Here is a 21,776-nt window from a genome sequence, read left to right as displayed (position 1 = left end):
CAGGGGAGGGCGGGAGGGAAGGAAAGAGGGATAGAGGCTGGTGTTGACTGCCGCACCCCTGACCATCATTCAAGGTACCCCAGGGTGCCGGGCACACTGGTTGAAAACCACTGGTATATTTCTTCATCCGTTGAGATCAGTAAGGTAAGCCAAACATATGTGACTTCATCTGTCGCCCAGAGTTATCTTCCCTGCATTTGATCCAAATGAGAAGATTGTATATGTGTAAAAGAGTGGGGGTTGGGGATGCCACAGGTAAGACTAACCCCAGTTCCAGATTTGCACATAATTGCAAACTGTGGTTAGCTGGAGACAAAAGCTTATGATTTCCTTACAGAAGGGAGGGGAGGGGGAGCTCATACATGTAACATTAAACCATGGTTTAGCAGAGGGACGGGGAACCCATGGCCCACCAGATGTTGCTTATTTTGTAGCCTTTGACTTTTGTGAGGCCAGGGATCCATCATAAGCTGTCTAGGTTGGGGCTGAAGCAAGTTGTTTTCCAACCACATCTGGAAGGCCACAGATTCCACCTATTAGCGAGTTAGTGTTAATGACCAAACCAAGATGCCGGGCAAATTCACACAATCAAATCCTGACTTAATAAGCCAGGGTATAAATGAAGTCTGTTCAGCTATATGCAGCTACATACCCATGCCCAGGATTTTGCTTTTAACTACAGTTTCCTGTTACATGTGTAACCAGAAACTGTAGCTATTGGCTTACAGCTATTGGCTTACAGGCAAGCCAGCACATTACATTTGAAACGTGATTTGATCTCCTGACTTGCTCTCGTTGTTGTTGCTATTGTTATTAGTATTATTATTAACTTCATTTCCACACAGCTTTATGTTTTAAAGAAAAAAATCCCTAAGCTGTTTACAACCCAATAAATTTCCATGTGCACAGCTGCTGTGTTGGGTTCCTCTGTTTATCCACATTAATACATGTCCTTGCGAAAGTGGACAGGGAATATTGAATGGAGCCCAGTGAACAGGAATGACAGACTGAATGCGAGTAAAACAAAGCAATACACTAAACTACTGCAGTTTTATCCAAATACGTTGTCCGACAAAAGCCGGCCTTTGCTAATGGAAATGAATGCAGTATTGAAAAGAAGTAACACAAAAATAATTATGCACTCCTGTTAAAAATTGCTTTTCCTTTATTTAGGCTTGCTCCCTAAATTACTTGTTTCTTCTCCTTTTCTTGGCAAGGAACTGAAACACCTCATCCTTGAAGCTGCAGATGGCTTCCTCTTCGTTGTTGCTGCTGAGACAGGCCGAGTGATCTACGTGTCTGATTCCGTCACTCCTGTTCTCAACCAGCCCCAGTCAGAGTGGTTTGGAAGCACTCTCTATGAACAGGTTCACCCCGATGACGTGGAAAAGCTGAGGGAGCAGCTCTGCACATCCGAGAACTCAATGACAGGTCAGCTGTTTCCTTGAGCTGTGCACCTATCGCTTGGCATTCAGGAGAGAACTTTTTCTTTTCTTTTCAAGCAGTATAAAGTTTTTGGCTGTTTTCTGTGTGATATTCCAGCGTGCTCTGGCATCTTTGCCGATTTTTGAAGGGAATTTTCAAACGTTCCTTGGGCACTGTTGACAAAATGGCGGCCGTGAGGCTGTAGCCTGGCACAAAGAGGCTGCCGCATAGCAGAAAAGAAGACTGGGTCAGAAAAATGTTATGGTCATCTCCCCCTCCACATCGAAATGCCCCAACCAGTAATCCAACCGCAAGATACATGATCCAAACAGGCCTGATGGTCAGGTTCTTGAGTAGGTGAGGCAAGTCTGCTCATCATGTTCTCTCATTGACAAGTTGCTCAAGTCAAGGAAACAACCTTGGGATAGTTGTTATACAAGGCCATCAAGGTTTTCCTCTTACTGGTTTCTGCAGCCAGCTGTGGTTGGTAACCAAAGCTGATGACCACCATTTCTTAGTTAGGATAAAATGGAAAACTATGGCCCAGGCTTCCTGATTTAATTGCTGCATGTGTATAGGCACTCCATGTGTAAAAAAAAAAGGTTTGTGCATTATCTCCGCTTATTAAGCCGAGATATTATCGTCTGAACCAGCTTGTTCACACTTTTAGAGAAAGAAAATGCTAAAAATTGCCACTTTTCTTTGGAAGAAAAAGCAGGTGCAGGGCCCTGATCCGGAGCATGCCTGTTTCAAGGTGTGACTATAAATTGAACATATAGTTCCACTGCCCCACACACTACCCTTTGGCCACTGTTGCTGCTCACAATGGGCGTAGGCAGGGGGGTAGCCGCCCCCCATCAAATAAATAAATAAAAATACTTAACTAAGGTTCTTCCCCTCCTAACATGAAGCCTCCCTCCCCCCAATAAATCATGGCTATGCCCATGCTTCTTGACTGCATCTCTCTGCTGTCTTCCTCATTATGAAAATTTAGATAATTGGCTACTTGGGTTTCTCATCTCCCTCCCCTGCCTCCCTCTCTGGCTACGATCAGTCTCCATCTTTGCTGATATAACCACATTTTATTTCTAAATAAGCAAGTTTTAAGCAAGTTGTTTTGTGGGATTGTTCTTTTTTTCTTTTTAAGTGTGAACAATCTAATGTATTGTTTGCCCTTAAGAAGGGGGACAAGATAGGTATTTTCTTCTGTGGTTTTAATGGGAAATTCAGGTCAAGGAGGACAAAGGAGCAGTCTGACATTTTCTTTCTGTTGGTTTAATGCTGATGTAGGTAGTTTATAATGGTTATCCTTTTTCTCTTAGCCACTGTCTCAAGTTTATTTTGGCTGCTGCCTTCCCATCGACTTGGCTCCGTGACTGAATTTCCATCTAATTGTGTTTGTGTGTGAGAGAGAGAGTGTGTTTTTGTCTTTCTAGATCTGTGTACATGTTTTTCATTTTATGATTCCATATTCTGTTTATGGGTTTAACTTCCTTTTCCTTATGATTGTGACCTTGAACTTAGTCTGTTTTTGCTGTAAAAAAATTCTTTCAGGCAGTTATAAAAGGGCTTGAAAAGATCTAATTCTTGGCAATTCAGATTCACATGTGGCTCTGGCAGTGTAAGCATTCCTGCTCTTCCCTATGCTGTATATCTTAACACAGCCTTGGGTTTTCTTCTGTGCTTCTGTTCATTTTATTTATTACATTATTTCCTTCAGAGAGCTTAAAGACGTTTACATGGTCCTCATCATTTTCATATTGTCTTTGCAACAAGCCTTCCAGGTAGGGTAGGCTGAGAGAGAGAATGGCTTGGCCCAAGGTCACTTATTCCGCTTCATTGACAGGGTTTGAAACCTGGGTCTGCCTAGTCCTAACCCATCACTCTAACCATTGCACCACACTGACTCCCCATCCATGTTGTGTACCACAGGCTGCCTACAATGATATATCACCAGCTAAACATCACAATGTCTGAAATAAGGACAGAGCTATGTCGAGGTGTTGACTGGCTTCATGGTTTGTCCTGTGTTATGTACTGAAGTTCTCACCCTGGGCCAGCAGGGGGATACTGTAGATAGTTCAGGTCCACATATGCAAATAAGGGATCGAAAGAGACATTCAGTGATTGGATAGTTACAGAAAGTTGTTACAATTACGCTGTTCTGGAGCTCTATATAAGCAGGCTGGCTGAACCCTTCAGTTCAGTTCTGTTCTGGTCTGTGAATAAACAAGAGCTGTTTGAAGAATCGCTGTGTCGTCTGATATGTTCACCCACAACTTAACATCCCACACTGTGATTTTTGCAAAGCACACACACATCAAGATTCGCAAAATACTGCCAGGTCAAAAACTGAAATTGATACCATGATAATGGACTTCAAATGGGTTTTGGACGATATGTTGCCCAGCCCTAGCATATTCCTGCATTGCAGGGGTTTGGACTAGATTATCCTCTGGGACCCTTCCAACTCTATGTTTCTGTGAGAGAGACGTGGAGGGCCACATTTCTCCCCCAGGCCTGAGGTTTCCCATCCATGTTGCAGATTGTGCTGGTCCCTCACTGCATCATCCCTGATCTATGCCATGCTGGCTGGAGCTAATGGGAATGGTTGTCTTAACAACAAGTGGAGGACGATAGGTTCCCCACTCCTAAATTTGTTGTTGTTGTTGTTTAGTCGTTTAGTCGTGTCCAACTCTTCGTGACCCCATGGACCAGAGCACACCAGGCACTCCTGTCTTCCACTGCCTCCTGCAGTTTGGTCAAACTCATGTTGGTAGCTTCGAGAACACTGTCCAACCATTTCATCCTCTGTTGTCCCCTTCTTCTTGTGCCCTCCATCTTTCCCAACATCAGGGTCTTTTCCAGGGAGTCTTATCTTTTCATGAGGTGGCCAAAGTATTGGAGCCTCAGCTTCAGGATCTGTCCTTCCAGTGAGCACTCAGGGCTGATTTCTTTAAGAATGGAGAGGTTTGTTCTTTCAGTCCATGGGACTCTCAAGAGTCTCCTCCAGCACCATAATTCAAAAGCATCAATTCTTCGGCGATCAGCCTTCTTTATGGTCCAGCTTTCACTTCCATACATCACTACTGGGAAAACCATAGCTTTTACTATACGGACCTTTGTTGGCAAGGTGATGTCTCTACTTTTTAAGATGCTGTCTAGGTTTAGAAACTCCTAAATTAGAGTTTCTAAATTCCCCTTTCAAAGCCTTCTGAGCTTGTGCCCATCACCACACCATGTGGTAGAGCATCACAAGCATCTCCTCGTGTCCGGTCAAATTGTCCTTCATGGATGGAGAAATCTGACCTTACACTGAGTCAGGTCACTGGACCATCTAGCTCACACAGCTGGCTGGCAGCAGCTCTCCAGGGTTTCAGAGAGGCGTCTCTCCCAGCCCTACCTGGAGATGCCTGGGATTGAACCTGGGACCTTCTGCATGCAAAGCGGAAGCTCTGCCACTAAGCTATGGCCCGTTCCCTTTAGCTTCCATCTACTCAGGAAGTAGGTTTTGTTGGGTGCACAGTGGAAACGACCTACTTGTCTTTTGGGGCCCTGTCCATCACACATGATGTCCACTTAAGCCTTGCACTGCAGTTGTCCAGAGAGAATGGAACCGTGTTCCAGCATGCTCTCGTGGGCTAAAGTGGCCAGTTTGGGGAAACTGCTGAAACATTTAAATGGGTAGTATAAGCAACTGTTTCATTTTCTACTTCTATGGTTTGGCAAGATGTGGGAGAGCAGTGGGGTTAACGATATCAAATAAAATGGTTTGGGGGGGGACGGAAGGGAGAGCTACGTGGATGCCTGAATTTGGAACGTTGGCAAACCATTTGGGCAGCCCCTGGGCCTTTCTCATACTTTTCCCCCCCCCCAGGGAAACTAGTTTTGTACTGAAGGAAAGGTCAGCAGAAGCCTTGAAAGAAGAGCATGTTGTTGTGTAGCCAGCTGTTTTATTTTGCTTTTGGCTTTTTTCTTTCCTTACTTACACACACACACACACACACACACACACACGTCCCGTTCTCTGCAGGCTGCCGGAAACTTGAATGTGCTCAAAGGCTTCTCCGTGACTGGCAGCTATTCAGGATATAAAGGCCATTCAGAGAACCAACTGGGTTCAGTTTTTGGTTTTCTTCTGCCTGCAGCAGTGCTTTTGACGTGGAACCTAATAAGGCATGTCCCAAGTGCTGTAAGAATGGAACTGTTGGTTATTTTATTTACAGTCTTGCTCTACCACTTTGCTATGGCCCTTTTCCTGAACTGTAGACATTTTGCTTTCAGTGATCGTATCCTGCCCCTGAACAATGGTCTTTCCCTTAAGCCAGTACCCCGAGCCTTTTTCAGATCTTCAGCAATTGGTAAGGCTTGGAGAGATAATATATGTGAAGCACGTTAAGGCAGGTAGCATAGCTCAGAAGTGAAACACGTTTCTGTGTGTTCCGGATGTGTTTATTTAAGGAATTCTTACCTTCAACCTCTTTTGTTCATGAAAAAAATCCCAAGGCAGCTTATGGTGAAGTTAAAAACAAACAGTAGGTGCCACCACCAAGAATGTCCCGTCTCAACTACCTGCTTCCTTTACCACAACTGGTGGTGGGAATGTAGAGCAGAGACTCAGGAGATTTGAATATGTAAAGGAGTTTCATGAGAAAGAGATGATTCTAGTAGGCTAGGGTGGGGAATTTGTGGCTGTCCAGATGTTGCCAGACCAAAACTCCCCATCATCCCTGGAGCTGATGGGAATTGTGAGTTTAACAACATCTGGAGGTCCACAGGTTACCTGTCCCTTACTAGGTTAAATGATAATTCATCTGCCTGTGCAAGACAGCTACTTCCATACCATGTTCTTCTAGGACATACCATGTTGAGTGTTCTTTTATAGCAGGCTAGTGTCAGTTGCTGGTTTTCAAGGACTGATGGGGGAAAATAATTCTAATCCATATTAATGTGTACGATTTATGCCATCTGGATTAATTTTGGAGAAGAATAATGTGGGGTTTTTTTGTGACCTCTTCCCCTAATCAAGCTTGTGGCTTTGTAGTGTCTCCTTGGAGAAATTTTGATAGGTTTAAGTTTCAGGAAAACAGTTGATCAAAGACGTAAAGTATCTGCGCCTTTTTCCTATTGTGTAACTGAAAAGCATGACTAAGCAGATTTAACCAATCTTATTTTGCTTGGCACGAGCCTGATTGCGCTCCCCATTCACAGTTATTTTGTGAGGAGCTATAGCAGGAAATAAGCTTTTATAATGGAAACAGTGATAGAGAGTGAAGACTGGCTTGTTTTGATTAGACGCCTTTTATTGAATTAAAGAGCATAAGTTCTGCAGTGACTTTGCACAAAAAGCATTAGACTGTAATATTGGAATCTGAGCCTTGTAAAACAGTAGGGAGTTTGCAGAGATCTGGACAAAGAGGCGGGGGGGTACTTTCCATTTGGAAACCATGAGAACTGCAGATGTTGATAGCTTCAACAGCTGCACCCGGGTTCAGTTTTATGTCCAGCTTTCAAGGAATGCTGTTAGCAAGCAAAGTTTGTGCACCCAGAGAGAATCCAGATGTTCTCCGTGGAGTCAGATTGTCTGTGCGTGGTGCAGGATTAATTAATCAGCGGAGCAACTTCGAAGCAATTTCCAACATCAGGCCAGAAAAAAAGGATGCTATAAAGAGGACGCTGTTAGTCATTGTTGAATAAATAACACCAGAGATGGAAATTTGGAAATAGCTTTGTTGTTGTCCTTTTAAAGATCAAATAAGACCTTTTCTGCAAATATTGTTTACTCCAATGCTGTTTCTACACTTGTGATTTTTTCCTCCTGTATGCCATTTGATGTAGAGGAAAATGATAATTTACAAAAGTAGTTGTCTTTTACCAGATCCAACCATTGGTCCATATAGCCTAATATGGCTATTAGGGTTGAGGGAACCCCCTCCCTGCCCTCTTTTGCCAATTATTCAGCACTTTTGTCCAGGACAGAGAGGGAGGGATGCCCTTGAACTCTGAAGCCTGCTACCTTTTTGGTTTCCCTTAGCACAGATATTCTGTGAGCTCTCCCCAAGGAAGTGTCCAGGCTTTTCCAGATTTGAAAAAGTAAGAGGAATAAGATTAAATAATTGCTGCTGTTTGTCAAGCCACCACCCCAGTCCTTCACCAGCTTAGACATTGATGCTGAGGTAGCAACGTGTGGCAGATTTCCCAAGGTAGCTCCTGATTTGTGCAATTGTCTTCCATTCTCAACGGGCACCACATTTATCAAAACCAAACACGCCTTGGTTATTCTGGAGGCGCTTCCCAATATGATTACAGCGTTTTGAAGCAAAGCGATATCTCGGAAAGTCAACGCCAAATCAAAGCTCCACCGGATAAAAACCAGCTCCGGAATCACTCCCAGTTCCAGCAACAATGGTCACAGGGAGGGACTTTGTGATACTGGAGCTTTCCCATTTTCAGTCCCAGGTGGTCATAAATATACAAGCAGCAGCCTGATGTGCAAGGCTGGTTTGGACATGACACATCCTTCAGAGGCCTATGCCCAGTGAGTTTCCTTTTCCGCAGGGAAGGGGACTACATCTTTAGAGACAGAGTAGAGACTTTGCATACAGTGCCAATCTAAAAGCTGGGGAAATCCTTGGTATTTGCATGTGCCCATGTGCTTTTAAAACATATTCCTGTACTATGGGGATGTGTGTGCGCACATATGCTTTTAATCAAACAAATCTCATCCCTAAAACGAACGTTATTTAGAAGTTCAGGACTAGAAGTTTCTTGATACACACACCCTTCTGAATAGAAGATTGCTAGAAGAATCTTCATGTTGAGGTGCGCGAAGGTGGAATTGTTTTGTGTTCAATAGCAATGAAGGTTGGTTGGTTTGATTTTAGGGAAACTCTAGTAAGCCCTGTATCCTGCCAAGTTTGACACCAAACTACAGTGGTACCTTGGTTTACGAACTTAACCCATTCCTGAAGTCTGTTCTTAAACCAAAACTGTTCTTAAACCGAGGTGAACTTTCCCTAATGAGGCCTCCCGCTGTTGGTGCCCTTCCACCGTTTGATTTCCATTCTTAGACTGAGGTAAAGTTTGCAAACCATGACACTGCTTCTGGTTTTGCGGAGTTTGTAAACCAAATATTTCGTAAACAAAGCTGTTCTTAAATCGAGATACCACTGTATATGCTCCTTCCAGGAAACTTCATTTCTTCTCAACAGACAGACAGCATTTTGTGGCCACTGAGCATGCTCAGCCCTCATAGTCCCTCCCTCCTTCCCTCCATTATGCTTTGCTTATTACCGTATTTTTCGCCCTATAGGACGCACTTTTCCCCCTCCAAAAATGAAGGGGAAATCTGGATGCGTCCTATGGGGCGAATGCAGGCTTTCGCTGAAGCTTGGAGAGCGAGAGGGGTTGGTGCGCACCAGCCCCTCTCGCTCTCCAGGCTTCAGGAACACATTCACAGCCTAGGCAGCCCTGCGGGAGTTCCCGCAGGGCTGTCTAGGCTGCGGATAGCAGCCTGCCGCCCGGCGCGTAGGCGCCCTGAAGCAGAGCGCCCTGCCCGCCGGGCAGACATCTGCAGCGTGTTGGAGCCCTGCGGGAGTTCCCCGCGGGGCTCCCCACGCTGCGGATAGCAGCCTGCCACCCGGCGCGAGGGGCGCCCTGAAGCAGAGCGCCCCGCCCGCCGTGCAGACATCCGCAGTGTGTTGGAGCCCTGCGGGAGTTCCCCACAGGGCTCCCCACGCTGCGGATAGCAGCCTGCCGCCCAGCGCGAGGGGCGCCCTGAAGCAGAGCGCCCCGCACGCGGGACAGACATCGGCCAGCCCCACAAGCTCGGGGGACAGCAAGGAGGCGCAGCGCCGCCAACCCGCTGTTCCTCGACCTGGTTCGGTTTCCCCGACCTGGTTTTGGGTGGGAAATAAAGGAAAAAATTTTTTCCTTTATTTCCCCCCCAAAAAACTAGGTGCATCCTATGGGACGAAAAATACGGTAAATGTTTCTTTTGTACTTGTGCAAACCTTGGGATTAGCCCACTGATTACTAATCGTGCGTGGTGGGATTCTGGCTACATCAGAATCCATATTCAGGTAATGAGATTGCCATTAGTATATAGAATAGGAAGGTGCCTTGTAATTGGCCAGACTATTTGCAAGGTGACTACATCTCTTTTTTGTTTTGTTTTGTTTTGTTTTGTTTGTTTTGTTTTAATTCTCGTGTTCTAGTTCAAATTTCTGAGACATTAAATTTCTGAGGTTTAATTCGTGTTTTGAAATTCTGTTTGTTATATATTTTTGAATCACTTTGCACCACTTTGAGACCTAGATAGTAAAAAGTGGGGTATGTGTTTTTAAATTAAATAAACAAAATAAAAAATAATTTGACCACCTCAGGGAAATAGAGCTTCTGTGTTCAAAACAAACATACCTCTAAATGCCAGTTGCTCAAGGAGGGAAAGAGAGCAATGTGGGAGGGAGCTGTTGCCTTTATGGTCTGTCTGTTGCCTTCACAATAAGCCAATTTTGGGAGAAAGATACTCTGCTAGATGGGCCGTCTTCCAGTTGGGCTCTCCTTAGGATGTCAGTGAATGTATTGTGTGCTTCTATGGAGCCTGACCCAAATTCCTACTTGCTAAAACCAGAGAGAGTTTTTGAACCAACAGTTCACATAGCTTAAACACTCACGAGAATGGTGAATTTAGAGCTTTTTGCCTGGCTTGCTTTGTTGTTGCCTTTTGGATGTAGAAATGGCCAGTGCTGTCCCAACACTACCACATCAGCACATGATACCTGTTTTTCAGCAGAGTTATGAGCCTCTATGAGCTTTCTGGCATAGTTAATAATTAAAAAGATATATAAAAAAGTAACAGTTTCCATATACGCTGGCCAGTTGCCCTTGTTCCAGCCTGAAAAGTGTTTTGGAGCTCAGCGCTGCTAGATTTTGTTCCTCCTAGGCAGGAATGTGTGTTTAGAGTGGGTGCCTCCAGACTGTCACGCTTTTGCAGGAGGGATTCCAGTGCAAGCCAGAACTTTGGGTTCACACAAATAAGGTGGATTAAAGCGCTCTGTCACCCTAGCACAGCCAATCCACTTCAAAAGCGAAAACTAAATAGACCTATTGCAGTTGGAGAAGTGATGGGGAATGGTATTGAAAAGCGTGGGGTGAACAATTGACTTAATGGGAAGAAGCACACACACAACACAAACAAGGGGGGTTGAATGCTTGTTGTCATAGAAGATCCCTGCAAATAAATCAGGACAAATGATCAGGAAAGACTGGGCATAATCTGACCACTGTAAACTTTGGGCAAGCAAAACAGACCAAATACTCAACAAACAGGTCAGCTTGAGGAATCCAGTATCCTAACCGTTTTCCTATTTAAGCTCCTATAGCTTTGATTAGAGCTCAGCTTCAAACTTGTCCATCTATATTTAAATTACCCGAGGGCTTCCCATTTCCCCCAAGCTTTGATTGAGGTTCTCATGGAACAAGGCCTTTGTGCACACAGTAGACACCTTAGAGCCTTCTGAAGCTCACAGGGGGTCTATTTAACAAATCATGGAGAAATGGTACCGTGAAGGTAGGAACAACTATGTTCCAAGCCAAGTGTGAGGAACCTTTTCGTCCTCCAAATGTTGTGGTCCTGCAACTCCTATCAGCCCCAGCAGGCATGCCCAATGACCAGAAATGATGAGAGTTGTAGTTCAGCAACATCTGGAAGGCCAAAAGTTCCCCATGCCTATTCTAGATTAAGTCCCAAATCTGTGATGCTTAGATCACATTATTGAGCCCTGATGCAATTCTCTCTTCCCAGACGCAACGACATTTAAACACGGGATATGAATTCTGAGCTTAGCTTCTTTCCAGCACCGTGTGTCTTTTTGGGTGTGATACATGCACAAGATAGGGGAAGGTATTTTTCTGGAAAAAATCTATTGCAAGACCCCAAAGGCACCCATAAGGTAAAGGTAAAGGGACCCCTGACCATTAGGTCCAGTTGTGGCCGACTCTGGGGTTGCAGCGCTCATCTCGCTTTACTGGCCAAGGGAGCCGGCGTACAGCTTCCGGGTCATGTGGCCAGCATGACTAAGCCGCTTCTGGCAAACCAGAGCAGCGCACAGAAACGCCGTTTACCTTCCCACTGGAGAGATACCTATTTATCTACTTGCACTTTGACGTGCTTTCAAATTGCTAGGTTGGCAGGAGCTGGGACCGAGCAACGGGAGCTCACCCCGTTGCGGGATTCAAACCGCTGACCTTCTGATCGGCAAGCCCTAGGCTCTGTGGTTTAACCCACAGCGCCACCCGCGTCCCTATAGCGTTCTTCTAATTTAAGAATGTAAGAAGAGACTGGTGCACCAGACCAATGGCCCATCTAGTCCAGCATCCTGTTCTCACAGCGGCCAACCAGATGCCCCAGTGGGAAAGTAGCCAGCAGGATTCAAGAACAAAAGCACTCTCTTCACCTGCAGTTTCCAGCAACTGGTATTCAGGAGCATTACTGCCTCTGGCCATGGAGGCAGAACATGGCCATCATGGCTATCAGCCATTGATGGCTTTATCCTCCATGAATGTGTCTAATCCTCTGATCATTGCCTCCTGTGGGATCACATTCCATGGTTTATTCCATAATTTCATAGGAATTATGCTTGCTCCCTCTAAGTGCTTAGAGGAATGACACAACCTTGGTCCATTTGTCAAAAGGCATATGTACTTGGAAAGTCCCTTTAGCCTTCTGAGCAAGATGAAGAAAACATTGGAACGGGCATCCTTCAGGGAGAGGTGGGGGAAAACCTGACAGAAAAGGATCCTTTACAATTCCCTTGCTGCAGTTCAGCTGTAGTGGCTGCCAGCAACAGCTATAAATATCCCTAAACTATGCTACATTTCAGTCATGTTTTGTTTTGCTTTTATTGCCCTTGATAAGGATCCATGCTTCCTTGGAGCAGTGGGAAAAGCATGCCAGTAAAAGTTATACAATGTCCATTCTCACACACACACCCAGCCTCATTCTTTCCTTTGCAATCCAATGAGGTCACTGCAAATAACACCAGAACACATGGAGGGCCAAACTCTTCCACCGATAATTGGTTTGGTGTTGGATTGTTGAGTCCAATGGTGGTTGGCTACGGTTCACCTTGTTTTGGATGCACTGAGAGGGAGGGACAGAGGACTAAGACACAGAGAAAGTTTTGGTTCATACAGAAAACTTGGTCCATTGGCAGGGCTGATATGGGGCAGGTAAAATAAAGTTCCATAGTGTTAAGGGTATCGGGTGGTTGCTCGAGAGCAATCAGGCAAGATGCCTCACTGGCCTGTTCTAAAGCTTTATTATTGGTGCAAAAACCTTTACAATGCAGAGCGCCTCTATTCCATGTCTTGCTCATTCACTGGCAGAATCTGAGAGTGGGTGGTCCTTAAATCTTCCCCAGCAGAGTAGTCTCTTGACTCCCAGTCTATGCCTCCCCTCTCTCCGCGAAAGCCTACTGCGCAAGGAAGGCTTGGGTAAAGGCGAACCTTCCTCCTCCCCGCTTTGCTCAGGCAAGGTGTCCTGGCACCACCTCACCTCCTCCGAGCCCTGCATCTCCTCTCCACTAGAGGCGTGGCTACCTTCCTCCGCTGAGGAAGTGCTGCTTCCCACGATCTTTGGGGGCTCTCTGTAATCCATCCGCCCTTTTCCCCTCTTGCCCCTGAGCCAATGGCAGTTCCCTGGCACATAGTGTCAGCTCTCATATTGGAGGAGCAAATGTTGGAGCCTCCAGCTCCCCATTGGATGTTTGTGTGGACAGGTGTGTCTTCTCCGCACCTGCCCATGTTACAGTTATGTGTAAGGGTCAGACTACACTGCAGGGGCTACCGGCCATTTGCAAACTGGAGAAAGTGTAGTGAGAACTGAAGGCAAATGAGCATAAATGGTCACAAATCCAATACATTCAGGATTGGCACAGTCCATAAGAAATCCAGTTGCAGCAGACGTAACCTAAACTTACAAGAACTTATAATAAGACTAAACCTTAACACTATAGCACGCAGAACAGAGCACTAGAACAAAGAGATAGAAAGAGAAAGTGAGAAATCAGGCTCTTTCTGGCCTGACTTATAGTCAGCATGACCTTGACAGAAAGGATAGGAGAACCAGATGTACTCAGCTTCCCAGAAGGAACAACCCAAACATCAGAAGCCTTCTGCCTGTTTCTTTCACATAGAAAGAAACCACCTAGAACACTCTTGAATTAAGTAGAATAGGAAAGATCTCTACACATCAGAGCAATACTTTCTGTACTAAGAAATGCAAACTGCCAAGAACCACACACACACTGCAACCTTTTCTATTTGCTGCAAAAAAGGATACAATACATTCCCATCCTTTCTTCCGGGTGAGCTTGGAAGAGCTTGGGAATTCCTCCTCTTTTTCTCTAGGTAAAGGTAAAGGTACTCCTGACCGTTAGGTCCAGTTGCGGACAACTCTGGGGTTGCGGCGCTCATCTTGCTTTATTGGCCGAGGCAGCCAGCGTACAGCTTTCAGGTGATGTGGCCAGCATGATTAAGCCGCTTCTGGCGAACCAGAGCAGCGCATGGAAACGCCATTTACCTTCCTGCCAGAGCGGTACCTATTTATCTACTTGCACTTTGACGAGCTTTCAAACTGCTAGGTGGGCAGGAGCAGGGACTGAGCAACAGGAGATCACCCCGTCACGGGGATTTGAACTGCTGACCTTCTGATCAGCAAGCCCTAGGCTCTGTGGTTTAGACCACGGCACCACTCATTTTTCTCTAGGCAAGTGTAAATGTCTACATTTTCTTCTCATGCAACTGCTTTAATCTACTTCAAAACTAAAGTCGTTTTGGGATGATCTTTTGGGGTGCTCATTATGATTGTAGAGAAGCTTATAAACTATCAAATTAGAGACAAGACATTCAGATTTGCATGCAGTAATAAATAAGTAGGATGCAAATTAACCTCACATCACCACCACTATCACCAAAGTAGCCTGTATGTGGAACTACGTATCTGCCCCATGAGATTAGGTCAGGGATAGCCAACAGATGTGTTGCCCTCCATCATCCCTAACCATCATCCCTAACCATCATCCCTCAACCATTCTGGGTAAGACTGATGGGAGTCTTCCAACATCTGGAGGATACCATGTGGCTGATTCTGGATTAGGTTGTCCAATGGATGTATCCTCCGGAAGGTGGTCCAGAAGAGATTGACCCTAGGGCAGAAAAAGTTTCCTCTCCTCTGCTTTGGAAGCTCCCTGTTTTCCTGCCCTGCTCTCTTGCTAGACATTGTCCAAGTGACTAAGAACAAGACGTGTTTTTGAAGGTTACTAGAATGTTTCTTAGAAGCACAGATGTCAATTAGTACTTTGGTCCAGCCAGCCTTTGAACCAGAGGTCCACTTCTTATTGGAACCACATCAGATAACATTTGTTGGTGAACATTTTGCTCCCGTTTTTGACCATTTCCTCTTGTTTTGCTACATCTCCGTCTTGGGGGTTCCCCTCTCCCACTCCCCCACCTTTTCTTCTTGCACCAAGAGAAAGATGTTTTTGGATCCTACCAAGATTCTTCTGGTAGCTTTCATTCCTGTTTTCTGTTTGTCTTTTCAGAGCAGCCTGTGGAGTATTTTTCTTGGAGTACAAAGCCATCTTTTGTTATCTTGTCCAAACCAAACTAATTTGTCAGTCTTCTTATATCAACTGAAGGGAAAGCTGGAGGGCAGAAGATCAGGAGGGTGCAAGGGTTGAGATGCGTCAGGATAATTGATGGGAGATTGAGCTTCCTTTTCTTTCTTTGTAGTTCGGTACTAGGACACTGAGTTCTGCTGCAGAAGGTGGGGCGATTTTTCTACACAGATTAAGGACTGTTTTACAGAAATCCTGTATAACCCTGGTTGGTTTTCCTATGCTGTTGCTAAAGGTTGTGAAACTAGGCTGTGAAACCATGGCTTGAAGGTGGTTTGCCAAAAGCTATCTGTGCTGATGAAGGCAAAGTGTTAATGTCTGCGACCAGCAAACCATGGTTAAGGCAGTTCTCCACCTCCTGCTGGAATCCTTCTCTATGCTCCCTAGGGCTAGCTAAACCATGGTTTGGCTGTATGTCTGGGCTCTTGACCAGAATTGAAATAGCCAAAGATAATTAAGTGTTATGCTATCAGTTCCATCACAGCAGGTATAGCCACGTTGGTAGAGCACGAGAATCTTAATCCCAAGGGTCGTGGGTTCGAGCCTCACGTAGGACAAAAGATCCCTACATTGCAGGGGATTAGACTAGATCAGTGATGGCCAAACTTGGTCCTCCAGCTGTTTTGGGACTACAGTTCCCATCATCTCTGACCACTGGTCCTGTTAGCTAAGGTTGATGGGAGTTGTAGTCCCAAAACAGCTGGAGGGCCAAGTTTGGCCACCACTGGACTAGGTGAGCCTTGCGGTCCTTTCCAACTCTACGATTCTATGTGTCCCTGGCTTGCATGTGGCAAGGTGGAGAATTTAAGGAAGAAGTGGCTGTTTGTGAAACAAAAGGCTTCCTGCAAGCTTATTTGCTTTATTTATTTATAAAACAAAAAGTATATACTGTAGTGAATTGAGCAGAATGGAAGGTGAGAGGTTGGGGGGGATGCTGAATTTTGGCCTTGTACAGGGTGCCGCTGAAATTTGAAAGACCAAAGACTGCCCCTGCTACTTTCTTTATTTTGAAAAGCACTTTTCTATCCATAGTGACCACAAAGACATGCTTGAAAGTGTGTGAGAATTTGTAAAGGCAGAGAGATGGCTGGGTAAGTTCTGCAGTGGCTGGGAACAAGAAGTGTGGGTCCTGCAGAGGCTTGTGTTACTAACAAAGCAGAACACATTGTGCAAAATAGTTTCATAAAATCTTGGGGGTGGGGGTGAATCTGGAAAAGGTGATAAAACGATACAGTTTCTTAGTTTGCAAAATTTGGATTGCTTTGATACACAATCTTTATTTTAAAGCTTGAGTTATGCACAGTTTTTCAGCACTGCTAATATTTGCAATGCACGCAGAAAGCTGCTCTATCCCAAGTCAGATTGGTCCATCTAACTCACTACACTGACTGGCAGCAGCTCTCCAAGGTCTTCCACAAGGAACTTTCCCAGCCCTAGGTAAAGGTAAAGGGACCCCTGACCATTAGGTCCAGTCGTGGCCGACTCTGGGGTTGCAGCGCTCATCTCACTTTATTGGCCGAGGGAGCCGGCGTACAGCTTCCGGGTCATGTGCCCAGCAGGACTAAGCTGCTTCTGGCGAACCAGAGCAGCGCATGGAAACACCTTTTACCTTCCCGCAGGAGCGGTACCTATTTATCTACTTGCACTTTTACGTGCTTTCGAACTGCTAGGTTGGCAGGAGCAGGGCTGGAGAAACAGGAGCTCACCCCGTCATGGGGATTCGAACCGCTGACCTTCTGATTGGCAAGTCCTAGGCTCTATGGTTTAACCCACAGCTCCACCCGCGTCCCTACCTGGGGATTAAACCTGGGAACTTGTGTATGCAAAGCCTGCACTCTACCACTGAAGTACAGCCCTTCCCCCAAATTGGGAATCAATTCCCCCCCCCCTTGGGAAGCAGGGAATTACAATGTGCTATTTTAGAGCACCTGATGAAAGCTGGCTTGTTGTGGCTTGTTGAGGGAACTACATTCCCTCCTGTTTTTTCTTCTTTTATCTTTTGGCGCTAGGAAGAAATGCCATAGAATCTAGGAATCCTAGAGAGAAGGGTGACTTTGAAAAGGAGCTAGATTTAGCTGCCCAGTGGGGGTTGTAGAAAAGAATGGAAACCTAGGCAATAAAACCTGGGCTGCATTTTATTATCAGCCTATAAACTTCAACATGGCTGTGTTTAACGTGTGCTTCTATTGTGTCAAGATGGGCTGGAGCCAGATTGGGAAGAATCCCCCACTATTAAGGGGGCAGCCCAGCTCTTGATAGATGGACTCCATCTCAAGTGTTGTAAAGCGATAAAAAGAACATTGGAATATATTGGGTATTCTTTTATATATGTTCTTTGGTTATTCCGAGGAGCCAAGTGGAGAGCATTTGGCAGCTGACCTGCAATTTAGGAATCCCTGGCTTCAGGTCTTGTCCTATCCATGAATTCACTAGGCTGTGTAAGGCAAAGAACCATTATTATTATTATTATTATTATTATTATTATTATTATTATTATTTATTACATTTATTAGTCGCTTTTTAAAACAGGAAACTCAGAGCAGCTTACAAAAATGAACATTAAAAATAAGTGTAAAACAACCTAAAATACACAAGTAATATATTTTTTAAAATCAGGTCCAGCTCCACCACAGTAAATGATAAGGAGAAGATTAAGATGCAAAGACTAGGGTAAATAAGACCATTTTTTGCCTGGCACCTAAGAACAGATAGTAATGGCACCAGACATTGAGAATTCCATAAACAAGGAGCCGCCATATTCCTCAGGTCGAACTTAGCTGTTAAGGGGGGGGGATAAGGTGGGGAAAGGGGAGAAGAAGTAACAAAGAGATGTTGGGAAATGTAGGGAATTTTAATAAACTGGTAAATTACCCAATGTGTTTCATTCGAAACTTTCCTCAGGGACACTGGAAGAACAACAAACTGTAATTCATATCACCGTAGAAAATCATATTCATAACATATTTTTCCGTGCATAAGACGATGCTTTTTGCTAAAAAATATTAGGCAAAAATTGGGTGTTTTCTTATACACAGATAGTGAATGCAGAAGGGGGGGGGGGACGTGCGATTAATGGCAGCAGCAAGCAGGAGATTGGCAGCGGCGATTGGGCGGGTGTTTGGTGGCTGCGGCAAGTAGGTGGGTGGATTGTTGGTAGCGGCAAGGTGTGCGATCGGCAGTGGCTGTGGCAAGCGATTGGCAGTGGCAGGCAGGCAGGTGAGTAATAGGCGGGAAGTAACCTCCCCCACCCTCCCAAAATGCTAAACGACTTAATTTCTTATATGTGGGAAAACACGGGAAGTTGTGTATGATATCCATAGGTGTTAATTGCAATCAGCCTGACCATATTAAATATCATATAGTGATGCAACATTAACTGCATCTTATTACAGTGGTACCTCAGGTTAAATACTTAATTCATTCCGGAGGTCCGTACTTAACCTGAAACTGTTCTTAACCTGAAGCTCCATTTTAGCTAATGGGGCCTCCCACTGCGGAGCACTATTTCTGTTCTCATCCTGAAGCAAAGGTCTTAACCTGAGGTACTGTTTCTGGGTTAGCGGAGTCTGTAATCTGAAGCGTATGTAACCTGAGGTACCATTGTAATGTGTTTTTCACAGCGCAGTCCTTAAAAGGAGGCCTCTATCACTGCCCATCAACAAAGCAGCCGTTACAGAAAGACTCTGTGAACACTGACAAGTGTTAACCGCCTGACTTGGTTGTGATGTCAGGTGATTGACAGGCCAGTGGCTTCGGCCACTTGTCAGAGTTGGCCATCACGAAGAGTGGGGGATTGAGGGATCTGGCCCATTGGCTGGATCTATTTCTCCCCCGCCTCCTGCTCTTCAGTTGCAGCCAGCAATGTGGAGTGGACACAGGAAAAGACCAGGCACCGTGACTAAACTCTGCAAAATTAGACTGGGGAGCAAAACATGCGGCTTCCATTTTGTTTTACCAGTTTGGCCCCGTGCCATCTGCAACACAAGGGTAACGTTAACCTGCCTCACAGGGTTGTCGTAACTGAGGTAATGGATGTAAAATACATTGAACACCAGATGGATATATAAATTATTACAGCAGCAGCGTTATATTTATTACACGGAGGGCAGATGCTCCTGTGGATGGTGCTGGATTGATAGGAATACTGCAGTCCACTGATACAAATGCACAAATAGTTTATTGGGCTGCAATTTCCTTTTAGCAGCTTTATCTGCCCACCCCCCCAACCCCCTGAGGGCTAGACACTTCAGAATCACAACTGGATTCTTGGAATTCCAAAAAGCAATTATAGGCCACGTTAAGCACTTTAGGGGCATGGAGTCCAGGCTATATTGCTTGCACCTTGCCAGCCATTGTCATACAGTGGCACTTTGGGGGTGCGGGGAGGACAGCTGGTTAATTGCTGATTTCATATCAGGCTGCATGTCAGTCCTGGGCTATCGAAAGCAATTTTCACTGTTATAAATTAGACCTAAATTGAGACAGTATTTTATTTTCCTTTATTAGCCATCTGTTTGTCTATGATGCAAGGAGCAATATAATTTGGGCTGTGCAGCTGCTGCGTTGATTATGGGCCTCTCTTGTGATGATGGAACAAGTGCTGTCATGCTGGACTAGGTACCAGACCAGGAAATGGACCCGGTGCTCCTTCCATCCAGGGAAAATGTTTAAGGCCCTAGGAAATAGTTGTGGCAGAAGCTGCCAGCCGACATGAGTCAATTAAAATACAAATTTCTCATGTTTGGATTTACCTATTTGTTGGTTGACTACAAGCATTTAACTGCCGATCCAAGTGTTTAGCCACTCGTGCAAATTATCTGTTTGTGTGAGTGGAACAACGTTGGAGGGAGGGGAAATCCCTGCTCACAGGAGCTGATAAGACAGGTTCTGTATGTCCCTTCCTTGCTGCTACATTGTTCACTTGAGTGGACCGTACGGTAGGCTGTTAAATTTGTGTTTTCTCATACTTCCTGATAAGTGACGGACAATTCATTTGATCACCTAGAAGGCTAATACAGTGGTACCTCGGGTTAAATACACTTCAGGTTACATACGCTTCAGGTTACAGACTCCGCTAACCCAGAAATATTACCTCGGGTTAAGAACTTTGCTTCAGGTTGAGAACAGAAATCATGCTCCGGCGGTGCGGCAGCAGCAGGAGGCCCCATTAGCTAAAGTAGTGCTTCAGGTTAAGAACAGTTTCAGGTTAAGAACGGACCTCCGGAACGAATTAAGTACTTAACCCAAGGTACCACTGTACTTCCACCTACCAACCCCCCTGGCATCTCCAGTTATGTGGATTGGGTACCAGGTCGTGGAATGATCTGTCTCTCCTGGAGAGCCACTGTCATTCCAGGTAGACAGTATTCAGCAAAAGGTCTGAACTGCTTGTAAAGGCAAGATTACTCTGTACATTTGAAGTGGACCAGAGTAAGAATGACTTCACCCTTAGAGGAGTCTTTATTTTTACACTGTAGCATAGCTGCTAGGAAGGACGCAGGTGGCGCTGTGGTCTAAACCACTGAGCCTCTTGGGCTTGCCGATTGGAAGGTTGGTGATTCGAATAGCCGCAACGGGGTGAGCTCCCATTGCTCTGTCCCAGCTCCTGCCAACCTAGCCGTTCAAAAGCACACTAGTGCAAGTAGATAAATAGGGAAGGTAAACGGTGTTTCCGTGGGCTCTGGTTTCCGTCACAGTGTCCCGTTGCGCCAGAAGCGATTTAGTCTTGCTGGCCCGGAAAGCTGTCTATGGACAAACGCCGGCTCCCTCGGCCTGAAGGTGAGATGAGTGCTGCCCCCCATAGTTGCCTTTGACTGGACTTAACCGTCTAGGAGTCCTTTACCTTTACCTATAGGAGGCCCTTCTTGAGAAACACTGTAAAGGCAACCTTCAGCAACCTGCCCTGTAGATGTTTGGGACTATGATTCCCATCACCCCCAGCCATCATAGCCATGCTGACTGATGCTTGCGGGAGTTATAGTCCCAAACTTCTGGATGGACACCAGGTTGGCGAAGCAGGTGCGGATGAATCTGTCAGTTTCCATCTTTCCATTTCTATTTTTCCAACCTTAAGTTCGGTACAGTCATACCTTGAGTTAAATATGCTTCAGGTTGAACATTTTCAGGTTACACTCTGCGGCGACCCGGAAGTAACGGAACACTCAAAATGACGTCACATGCATGCGCAGAAGCGGCGAATTGCTACACACAGATGCAGGTTGCGTTCTACTCAGGATGTGAATGGGGCTCCGGAACGGATCCCGTTCGCATCCAGAGGTACCACTGTACTCTACATTTCCACATCAGTTTGCAATTTAAAAACAAGCACTCATGAAAATTCATCAACATTTTAGTGCAACATTCTCCTGGTGTACACATTTTTGTATTCAATTTTGCATAATATGCACATTTTTACAAGCAAAGTTCCCCAATTAATGCATTTTAGTATGTTTTTTTCATTAATAGTGTATTTCTATGCACACTTTCCACTAACATATGCTGCATTTTTGTCCACGTTAGTTGGTTTTTAGAACAGCACCACAACTTTCAGAGAAGTGCAAAATTCACGTTAGCTGTCCTTTGGTTCGTGTATTGTTTTAGGAACTGTGATTTCGACAGTTTCATATTAATAGGGGAATCTCCACCCACCCCCCAGCTTTAAGGCAATTCCTG

At 45.3% G+C, this 21,776-nt stretch overlaps 1 protein-coding gene across 4 annotated transcripts in view; it reads left to right on the top strand.

The window, feature by feature from the left end:
- Positions 1 to 21,776, top strand: part of ARNT2 (aryl hydrocarbon receptor nuclear translocator 2) — a 153,275-nt gene that overhangs the window by 52,711 nt on the left and 78,788 nt on the right. For all 4 annotated transcript variants that reach the window (XM_053365471.1, XM_053365470.1, XM_053365472.1 and 1 more), the window contains exon 5: positions 1,218 to 1,431. In XM_053365471.1, coding sequence (XP_053221446.1) covers positions 1,218 to 1,431 — 214 coding nt within the window. The remainder of the gene's footprint in view (positions 1 to 1,217; positions 1,432 to 21,776) is intronic.

The sequence above is a fragment of the Podarcis raffonei genome, chromosome 14 (genome assembly GCF_027172205.1).
Source record: "Podarcis raffonei isolate rPodRaf1 chromosome 14, rPodRaf1.pri, whole genome shotgun sequence".
In the NCBI taxonomy this organism is placed as follows: domain Eukaryota; kingdom Metazoa; phylum Chordata; class Lepidosauria; order Squamata; family Lacertidae; genus Podarcis; species Podarcis raffonei.
Note: the sequence above shows the minus strand (reverse complement) of the source record. Positions and strands in the feature narration are given on the sequence as shown.